The sequence below is a fragment of the Phyllobates terribilis genome, unplaced genomic scaffold (genome assembly GCF_046119375.1).
Source record: "Phyllobates terribilis strain yellow unplaced genomic scaffold, ASM4611937v1 Scaffold_13__5_contigs__length_258822181, whole genome shotgun sequence".
Classification (NCBI taxonomy): domain Eukaryota; kingdom Metazoa; phylum Chordata; class Amphibia; order Anura; family Dendrobatidae; genus Phyllobates; species Phyllobates terribilis.
Window position 1 is genome coordinate 85,682,061 of NW_027362773.1, and position 11,363 is coordinate 85,693,423.

Here is an 11,363-nt window from a genome sequence, read left to right on the forward strand (position 1 = left end):
GTGACGCCATAATTAGCGTCAGAATCTCGCTTCTCTGTCTTCTGAAACGCTCTCTGCTCACAATCAAAGAGTATGCATTGCAGGCGGAGCACGATGAGATGAAGCAAGGAACCATACAGGGTGATTACACATAGCCAAGCCTCATCTCATCCCAACATGGATTGGGTGACAATGAAGAAGAGGAGGAGGAGAAGAACAGGAGCGAGTTTCATGCGCTATAGACGGTACTACCAGCACAACTGTCAAACAGTCTGTTCAGCATGGATGGCCTGAGGACACAGAGGAGGAGGAGAGCATGGTCAGTCATCCTCTTGGTGAGGACACGGAAGTCTTGCCTGTTAGCAGTCTGGCACGCATGGCTGAGTTTATGTTACGCTGCCTTTCCCATGACCCTCGCGTTCTTCAAATTTTCGGTGACAGTCATTACTGGTTGGTGACACGTACAGGCGAGAGAGACATAACTCCAGTCCAGAAGAGGCAGGGGAACACTGTCAAAGTTCTGGGAGAATTTTCTCAGCCCCTCCCATTACACAGGCCCTGAGGCGCGGGGTACTTTCACAAGGAGTGCAAAGTTTGGGAAGATGCTGAGGGAGTACCTTGCCGACTGAACCAACGTCCTCCGTGATTCCTCTGTGCCTTATAATTAGTAGGTATCCAAGCTGGATACGTGGAATGAACTGGCTCTCTACGCCTTGGAGGTCCTGGCCTGCCCTGCCGCCAGCGTTTTATCAGAGCGGGTTTTTAGTGCCGCTGGTGGTATTATAACTGATAAGCGCATCCGCCTGTCAACTGAAAATACAGACAGGCTGACTCATAAAAATAAACAAGGGCTGGATTGGGCCAGACTTCTCAACACCACCGAATGATAGCAGCATAACATAAACTCAAATCCAGTGTCTTTTCTTGGGAGGTGTATTCCCATGCACCTCTTCACACCCACACATGGGTATACGCTTCCTGATTTTGGCTATTTGCTCTTGTCCTCCTCCTTCTCCTCATTCTCATCTTCCACCACCATATCACCAGGGTGACCGTGGTCCATGATGCAACACCCACATAATTTTTTTAAAGGGTGTTTATGATGCCTGTAAAAATTTTTTTTTAATACAGTATGTTCATGTATACCCCCCAGGGTAAATGTTTGTCAGCCCATATACTTAGTGCATGGGCAATACAAGTATAGGAGGCCTGCTCCTTTCTAATGGGAACATTTTATTATGAGGCTCTCCTCCATGTCTTTTCCAAAGGGCATTGAAGTGCCTCTCAATTTTTGGCAGCCCTTGCATTCACTGCATAGGCAAACACAATGGGAGACCCACTTCCTAATAATGGGAACATTGTTTTCAGGAGGCTCTCTGACCTCCACGTCTATTCCAAGGGGCATTGGAGTGCCTCCACATTTTTTCATGAGGCCCTCTACGTCTCTTCCAAGGGGCATTGGAATGCCTCCCAATTTTTGGCAACCTTTGCATTCACTGCATAGGCAAACACAATGGGAGATCCACTTCCTAATAATGGGAACACTGTTTTCAGGAGGCCCTCCGACCTCCAAGTTTCTTCCAAGGGGCATTGGAGTGCCTCCAAATTTTTGGCAACCCTTGCATTCACTGCATAGGCAAACACAATGGGAGACCCACTTCCTAATAATCAGTACATTGTTTTCAGGAGGCCCTCTGACCTCCACGTCTCTTCCAAAGGGCATTGGAGTGCCTCCAAATTTTTGGCAACCCTTGCATTCACTGCATAGGCAAACACAATGGGAGACCCACTTCCTAATAATGGGAACATTGTTTTCAGGAGGCCCTCTGACCTCCACGTCTATTACAAGGGGCAATGGAGTGCCTCCAAATTTTTGGCAACCCTTGCATTCACTGCATAGGCAAACACAATGGAAGACCCACTTCCTAATAATGGTAACATTTTTTTTTCAGGAGGCCCTCCTCTATGTCTCTTCCAAGGGGCATTGGAGTAGGTTCAAATTTTTGGCAGCCCTTGCATTCAATGCATAGGCAAACAGTATGGGAGACCCACTTCCTAATAATGAGAACATTGTTTTCAGGAGGCCCTCCTCTAAGTCTCTCCAAAGGGGTATTGGGGTGCGTACAAATTTTCGAAGGGGTATTGGGGTGAGTCCAAATTTTGCCACTCACTGCATACGTAATAACATTATAGGAGACCCACTCTTTAGTAATGGGAACAACAAAGCATAGCCGGCTGATGGCTCTCTAAGAATAGTGAGGGCCGAATGCTGACCCTTTAAGAATAATAAAGGCCACCTGATGGCCCTATAAAAATAAGCTTTGTGACTTTCAGAGTCCCTCCTTCATAAATGAAACAGAATGTGTCTGATAATGTGTCACACACCACATGGCCAGATAAGGTTGTAAAATGTTAAAATTACATTTCCCGGTGAATGCATTTGTCACAGTTGAAAGCAATGCAAAAGTGCAAAAACGCATCAAAAACGCAACGTGTGAACATAGCCTATGGTGTGGAAGAGTATTTTTATTTTTGGTTACTTATTTTACCTTATATACAAGTCATTACCCTGGAAAGGATGTTCTTTAACATATTTCCCAGGAAAATCCATTTTGGTTTAGTTTTTGTATGTTTTATTGTGAGTCCGTAAAAGGGGCGTAATACCTCTGACAACATTGTTGACAGCAGTGACCTGAGAGTCAGAAATGCTTCCAGGGGTCTTCCCCATGCTGTTCTGCTGTTCCTATGCCATTTGAGCACTGTTCCCATCGATTTGGGCAATTTTCAGGCCCTCTGCAGACCGCCGGGGGGAGCCGCCTGAAAAATGCTTGAGTTTCCCCTAGGCTTACATTGGGCTCGTTGCTCGTATAGAGCACTCGAGTATTCCAATGTGCTCGATCCGAGCAACGAGCACCCTCGCATTTTAGTGCTCACCCATCAATAATTATCACTCCAAGTCACACAGTGCAGATACAGAATAATATTAACATCCCATGAACCTACCGCTGACGTCTCATCTGATCAGAGTCGGTTTCTACTGTTTCTTCTCCATCTGGTCAGACCTTCATGTCGACATCTCCCAGCCACAATTCGTCTTGTCACGATGATCTTCAGCCTAGAAAATAACAAGGTCACATATATTGTATACATACATGTGTCTCCCCCACATTGCATCCCTGAGTACAGATATGTATCCCTCCCATTAATATACTATTAGCCACTTAGTAATCAAAATATAAAGTGATAAGCAGCACGGTTCCCCCATTAACTATAATCTCCACCAGCCAATAATATAAATTATTCAGTCTCTGTGACTCTCCCCAATTAACTGTAAGGCTATGTGCTCAAGGAAAATATACAAGGCTTTACAGTACAAGCAAAATGAAACCCCCATCATTGCTCTCTCCCAGCACCCCATCATTGCTCTGTCCCAGCACCCCCATCATTGTTCTGTCCCAGCACCATCATCATTGCTCTCACCCAGCCCCCCCTTCATTGCTCTCTCCTCGCAACCCCTGTCATTGCTCTCTCCCAGCACCCCATCATTGCTCTCTCCCAGCACCCCCATCATTGCTCTCCCAGCACCCCATCATTGCTCTCACCCAGCACCCCCGTCATTGCTCTCTTCCAGCAACCTATCATTGCTCTCTCAGCACCCCATCATCTCTCCCAGCACCCCCATCATTGCTCTCTCCCAGCACCTCCATCATTGCTCTCTCCCTGCACCCTGTCATTGTTCTCTCCGAGCACCCCATCATTGCTCTGTCCCAGCACCCCATCATTGCTCTGTCCCAGCAACCCCATCATTGCTCTCCCCAGCCTCATCATTGCTCTCCCCATCCCCACCATCCTCATCATTGCTCTCCCTATCTCCACCATCCCCATCATTGCTCTCCCCATCGCCACCAGCCTCATTATTGCTCTCCCCATCGCCACCAGCACCATCATTGCTTTCTCCATCACCACCATCCCCATCATTGCTCTCCCTATTGCCAGCAACCCCATCATTGCTCTCCCCATCTCCACAATCCCCATCATTGCTCTCCCCATCACCACCATGCCCACCATTGCTCTCCCCATCGCCACCAACCCCATCATTGCTCTCGCCATCCCCACCATCTCCATCATTGCTCTCCCCATCACCACAATCCCCATCATTGCTCTCCCCATCACCACCATCCTCATCATTGCTCTCCCCATCGCCACTATCCCCATCATTGCTCTCCCCATCACCACCATCCTCATCATTGATCTCCCCATCATTGCTCTCCCCATCGCCACCAGCCCCATCATTGCTCTCCCCGTCGTCACCATCCCCATCATTTCTCTCCCCATCGCCACCATCCCCATCATTGCTCTCCCCATCGCCACCATCCCCATCATTGCTCTCCCCATCGCCACCATCCCCATCATTGCTCTCCCCATCACCACCATCCTCATCATTGCTCTCCCCATCGGCACCATCCTCATCATTGCTCTCCCCATAACCACCAGCCCCATCATTGCTCTCCCCATCCGCATCATTGCTCTCCCCCACCTCCCCTCATTCTCCTGTCTCCCCAGCGTTTCAGTACAAAAAAAGTAAAAAATCAAATAAAAACACAACTTACCTCTACGCACGCTCCCCCGCAGCATCCTCCTCTGGTGCTGGCAACTTTCGCTCTGACACAGGCTCGCGCTGCATGATGACATCATCAAGCAGTGCGGTCCTGTGTCAGGGAGGAAGTGCTGGGCAGGAAGCAGATGACTGATCCCTCTGCTCCGCTGCCATTTGCCTCCTGATGGCAGCAGAGCTGGAGGGATCGCTTCCTGCCCGCCGCACAAGAGAGGGCAATCTGGCTGTGGGCCCCCCGGAGCCTGGGGCTCCGAGAAGCAGGCCAGATTGCCCTCAATATTACCTGACCAACAAGGTCCCCCCTGTACCAACAGGCCCCGGTTCAGTTGCACCGGCTGCACTGACGGTAGGTCCGCCCCTGTTTTGCAACTGTTTCACCAAAGCCCTAAAACAAATTCTCATCAGAGGTTGTCAGAATTAGATATATTCTCATTTTGCTGTAGAGAGCTGATGTACAGCATTTATGTTAGTTTTATCTAGAAAATTTATTCTAGCCATTTGATTGGATTTGACCTCTTTACATACATTTAATAATAATTTTATGATGCCTTCAAAGAAAAAGAAGATATGAACTCTATTGCCATCTATACAGAGGAGTGATCCTAAAAGTCAATATTAGGATCACCTATAATCCTATAAAAGGCCTTATCACATGACCTATGTAAGGTGGCTAATGGTTTGATTTTCTATTTGGCTTCTGGGTTTATGAAGCAATAAACCCACATGAACTTTTAAAGGAACATGCCTCCTGTTTTCCTCCCATCTCATCCATGTGAGTGAAACCCCTACAATTGGTGGAGAATGCGGGCAGCATTCCCAGAAGAGACATGTGACAACTACAGGAAGGACTGCATGTCCTGGGTGAAGTCTGTCGCAAGCCAGACAAAATGGAGGACCTGCTGAAACACCTGGTCCAGTCGCAGCAGCAGCAGGAGACCAACCGGTTGTTGTTACAGCAGATTCAGCAGCAGCAGGAACAACAGCAGCACATGCAGCTTCTGGCAACCGCCATCCAGGACAAGACGAGCGCCCCAACCCCAAGTCCGGCTGATGACACCCATGTCTGGAAGGCGGTAAGATGGACTTTGGAGAAAATGACCCCGGGGGATGACGTTGAGGCCTTCCTGACGATGTTTGAAAGGGTCGCAGAGAGGGAGAAACTTCCACCAGAGCAGTGGGCAGAGATACTGGTGCCGTATTTGACGGGATAGCCCCAGAAGGTGTACTATGATTTAGCTTTGCAGGATGCCAAAGAGTATGGCAAGTTAAAAACTGAGATTATCGCGCGCTTGGGGGTAACAGTGACTATCAGGGCGCATGGGTTCACCACTGGGCATATCACCGGGACAAACCACCTCGCTCCCAAATGTTTTACCTGTTGCACCTGGTCCAGAAGTGGCTGCAGCCGGAGTCCTCTACGCCTGCGCAGATGGTAGAGCGGGTGGTGATGGACCGGTTTGTGCACATCCTGCCGAGGCCCATACAGACTTGGGTTGCCCAGGGTGATCCCCGGAATGTGGTTGAACTGGTCGGACTGATAGAGAGATACCGGGGACTGAAGGTTCCTTGGGAAGGAAGCCCACTCCATACTGGGGGTCCCAACAGGGGGGGTATGCCGAAAAGGGTGTGGGGTGTCCAAGGTTCAAAGGGGCGAGGGAGGTGGTGCCCAACTTCACTATGGGTGATGTTGTTTGCTGGAGGTGCCACGGGCCAGGCAATATAGCCGCCCGTTGTCCCCTGACCCCTGAGCCTATGGACTGCAGCACAGGATGCCGTTGTTCATATTATGCTTATCCAGCCTGTAGTGTGAATTGTCCACCCAGCGAGGGGCCTCAAGCTTGTCCCACTAAGGTGAACGGAAGAAAGGTAACAGCACTGCTAGACTCCGGGAGTCTGGTGACCCTTGTGAGGGCCACTCTTCCTCTCCAAATTATCCCAGGGAAAACCCGCATTCAGTACAATCATGGTGATGCTAAGGACTATCCTATGGCCAGAGGGGACATTGAAATGGCCCACGGTACTGAGTCCCACAAGGTTGGCGTCGTTCAGGCCTTGTTGCACCCTAGTATTATAGGCTGGGGCTTTTGTTTGTTTTGGGATCTGTGGGGGAAGGGTTCCGGGTTCCCTGGCTCAGATAAGAAACCAGTTAACCCTGATGAGGTATCACCGCACCCAGAGTCAGACAGGTTTCCCTTTTGTGTCTTTGTGGGGGAGGAGGAGGAAGTGCCCCCTGAGTCTGACATTCGGGAGTTAGGGGTGACCAGCGAGAATTTTGGGTCTGCCCAACATGGGGACCTAACTCTGAAGGAAGCCTTTAATAATGTCACCGTCATAAATGGGGTTGCACAGAAGCCGGGGGCTGACACAAGGTTTTCCCATTTTATGATGAGTGGGGAGTTGTACCGGGTCACGAAAGTGAGGGAGGAGCGTGTGGAGAAGTTAATAGTGCCAGACCCCTATAGACGGAAAGTGTTGGACATGGCCCATTCACATGTCTTTGGGGGACATCTGGGAGTGGAAAAAACGAGGAACGGATCGTGCAGAGGTTCTATTGGCTCGGATGTCACCAGGAAATATTGAAGCATTGCAGGTCTTGCCCTACGTGCCAGTTAACCACCTCCACCTCTTACTTTCAAAGTCCCCTTGTGCCATTGCCCATTATTGAAGTGCCGTTTGAGAGAATTGCTATGGACTTGGTTGGTCCCCTGGTTAAATCTGCTCGTGGGCAACAATATATATTGGTTATCCCGGACTATGCCACATGCTATCCTGAAGCGATTCCACTGAAAAACTCCTCCGCAAAGAGTATAGCCTGTGAGTTGGTCCACATTTTTTCCCGAACAAGCTTACCAAAGGAGATCCTGACCGACCAGGGAACTCTCTTTATGAGCAAGGTGATGAGGGAGTCATGCAAAGTCCTGCAAATCTCCCAACTGAGGACTTCAGTATACCATCCTCAGACAGATGATATTGTCGAAAGATTTAACAAGACTCTGAAGAGTATGCTGAGGAAGGCAATAGAAAGGGACGGCAGAGACTGGGACTGTCTCCTACCATATCTGTTTTTCTCTATCAGAGTCGTTCGACAGGCCTCTACAGGGTTCTCGTCATTCGAACTCCTGTTTGGCTGACATCCACGGGGTCTCCTGGATGTCGCAAAGGAAACCTGGGAAGCCGAGGTCACGCCCCACAGGAGCGTCATCGAGCACATCGCTCTGATGCAGGAGAGGATTGCGAAGGTGATGCCCATCGTAAAACAATATCTCCTCAAGGCACAAGAAGCTCAAGCCAGGGTCTACCACTGGTCAGCCAGAGTGAGGCAATTCAATCCGGGAAATCGATTCCTCATGCTAATTTCTACGATGGAGAGTAAGTTTTTGACCAAGTTGCAAGGGCCGTATGAGGTGATGGAAAAAGTGGGTGAAGTGAACTACAAGGTTCATCATTCGGGACGATGTAAGCCGTACCAGATATACCACATCAACCTCATCAAGCCGTGGAAAGACGGAGAGGCAGTGGAAGGTCCATGCTTGCTGGGCAAGCCAGAAGGTGACGTTGGACGAGTCGCAATAGCGGGAATGCTAACGAAGGCCCAGAAACAGCAGTGTAGGGAGTTGCTGCAGAAGAACTGGGATCTGTTCTTGTAATTCCCAGGCTGCACAAGGATCATAGCACACGAGGTTCTGACGGAGCCACATGTGCTGGTGAACTTGAAGCCCTATGGTATACCTGAGGCCCGAAGAGAGTTGATCTCCAAAGAGGTGGCTCGTTTACTGAAGCTCAGTGTCATTGAAGAATCCAAGAGCGGTTGGTCGAGCCTGATCGCCTTGGTCCCAAAGTCCAATGGTGAGTGGAGATTCTGCAACGACTATCGGAAGTTGAATGAGGTCTCCAAATTCGATGCATATCCCATGCCACACGTCGATGAGCTGATCGAGAGTCTTGGGCCAGCAAGGTACATAACCACCTTAAATCTGACGAAGGGATATTGGCAGATCCCCATGGGCCAGGAAGCCAAAGAGAAGACTACATTTTCTACGCCAGACGGATGCTTCCAGTATGTCCGGAAGCCGTTTTTACTGCAGGGGGGCCCCTGCAACCTTCCAGAGAGCCATGGATCGCATCTTTGCATCCCATAAGAAATATGCCGCAGCATATATGAACGATATTATCTTATGTTATCTTCAGCCCAGACTGGGAGAGTCATCTGGAAAAGGTCCAGGCGGTGTTTGATGCTCTGAGGAAGGTGGGGTTTTCAATAAACCCGAAGAAATGTGCCATGGGGAAAGAAAAAGCCAAGTACTTTGGATATATAGTGCATAGATAAAACCCCAAATTACTAAAGTGGAAGCAATCCAAAATTGTCCAAGACCGCTATAGAAAAAGCAAGTCAGAGCCTTTCTGGGAATCGTGAGAAACTACAGGAGGTTCATTCAAAACTTTGCCATGATGGCCGCACCCCTGACTGACCTCCTTAAAGGGACAAAATCAGCCATGGCCAAGTGGACTGCAGAGGCGGAGACGGCCTTTCAAGAGATGAAAGTGGCTCTGTGTAGGCAACCGGTCCTTGTTGCCCCGGACTTCAAGAAAGAGTTTATACTCCAGACAGATGCCTCAGATTTTGGTTTGGGAGCAGTCCTTTCCCAGGAGATACACGGGGAGGAGCACCCTGCCCTCTACCTGAGTAGGAAGCTGTCCTCCTGGGAGAAAAATTATTTGGTCATAGAGAAGGAGTGATTGGCCATAAAGTGGGCGGTGGACACCTTACGGTATTATCTTTTAGGTCAAAAATTTAGATTAGTATCCGACCATGTCCCACTAAGATGGATGAGGGAAACAAAGGGTAAAAATGCCAGGGTCACCCTCTGGTTTTTAGCCCTACAGAACTTCCACTTCCATGTAGAACATAGAGCAGGGAAGTTACATGGTAATGCCAATGCCCTCTCGAGAATGCCCTGTCTGGTAGTAGAAGGTGCCAAGCCCTATGGCTTTAGGCAGAGGGGCAACGTATGTAAGGTGGCATAATGGTCACGTAGTCGATGGGAGGTATGTGTCACAGAGATGGCAGCCTATAAAATGGAGGCCGTTTTTTGGCACATGGTCTGCTTTTTTGGAGGGAGACGGCCTCCTGTGTATATTTGTCTTCAGACCAAGCCAGGATACTGGGCGCTACCCCAGCCTGTGTGCCACATAGGCCTGAGTGAGCAGAGTCCTGCTAAGGACATTTACTTTGCTTTTCTGCTTGACTTCTGGGTTTATGAAGCAATAAAACCACAAGAACTTTTAAAGGAACATGCCTCCTGTTTTCCTCCCGTTGCACTCAAGTGAGTAAAACCCCTACACCTAGGAGAAGAAGCCAATTGCCGACATGTGTTTAGAGGTGTTTGCCTTTCATCAGTGCAAAGCAGGAGAACTGGTGTGGCTGGATGAGAGACCTCTGACAGACTGTCTGGAAATGGAGTTTCTGGATTGTCTTCTTATCCTAGGTCATGTGGCAAGGCCCTTTAAAGGGTCAATATTGACTGTTAGGATTGCTACTTCCAATAGTTTACAGTAGAGACCCTGTCCTCTTCCTCTCTGAAAAGGGTATTTGCATATTTTAATTCCTCAGGGAGCATGGCAAATTCAAAAATGTTTGCAATTTAGTTCATGCAAATTGATAAAATAATGCCTGGCACCATTTCGTCCATTGCCAAACATAGCATCAGCCAGAGATCGGGCTCACATCACGTCAGGCACGGCTGCGCAGACTTCTCCTAAAGCCTTGAGACTATCACATCACATAGTTTAGTGCAGCCAATTGGGGGTGGGGGGCGACTATCGCAGAGACTGTAAAAGTTGAGGGCAGAGTAAATAGCATATATTTTAGGGTTTTCCAGCCTACGGATAGCAGGTCAGGACATACAGCTCATCATCACAGATAGAAACAGACAGCACTAAATCTGATTGTGGTGCACTACTGCAGTGTTGCAGCATATTGAGAATTGGAGGGGTAATAAGGGGTTAAATAGCTCAGGATCAGCATTGTCTCCGATCCCAGGGATAGAGCGGGTGTTGATTGCATAATACAATGACACCCACAAGTAACAAGTAATAACGCTCTGCACAGCTCCTGCGCCTGCACTACTCCCGGGAACTGCCCGGCTCCTACGGCTCAATATAACAGAGCAGGGTTAAACATTCCCTAAGGCCAAAACCCCACTATCAGTATTTGGTCAGTATTTTTTCTCAGGAGTGGGAGCCAAAACCAGGTGAGGAACAATCAGAGAAAAGGTATAATAGAAACAAGTCACTAATTCTGCATTTATCACTCACTCCTGAGAAAAAATACTGACCGAATACTGATCATATACTGATAGTGGGGCCGTGGCCTAAGACACAGAATCTCTAATTAAGGAAACTGTGCACATTTTATGCTGTAAATGCAGTTTTGTTATTAAAAAATACAATGAAGAAATGTTTTCTAATTTAAGATATTCTTTTTCCTTAAAGGATTCATATTTGGAAAGTCAAGGTCACGAACATTCAGGTATTAGTTTCCAATAGTTCTTTGCCCTCCACCTTTCTATAAAATCTTCCACTACCATAAATCAGATCCCAAAATTTGTCTATGGAAACTGCCTGACTGTGTGCTTGAGTTTATGCGCCTGTTGGCAATGGATGTGGCTGAAAGTCCTAAACCTAATTATTAGAAGGGGAAGGTCCCCATAGTTTTGGCAGTATAGTGTATATAGTAGCAAAGGACTGGATGTGTGTGTATGGGCTGGTA

The 11,363-nt window shown here is 48.4% G+C and overlaps 1 protein-coding gene across 1 annotated transcript in view; it reads left to right on the top strand.

Moving 5' to 3' along the window:
- Positions 1-11,140, top strand: part of LOC141173595 (uncharacterized) — a 67,083-nt gene extending 55,943 nt beyond the window's left edge. Inside the window, exon 15 of the mRNA XM_073657894.1 lies at positions 11,087-11,140. Coding sequence (XP_073513995.1) covers positions 11,087-11,140 — 54 coding nt within the window. The remainder of the gene's footprint in view (positions 1-11,086) is intronic.
- Positions 11,141-11,363: the final 223 nt, after the last annotated feature.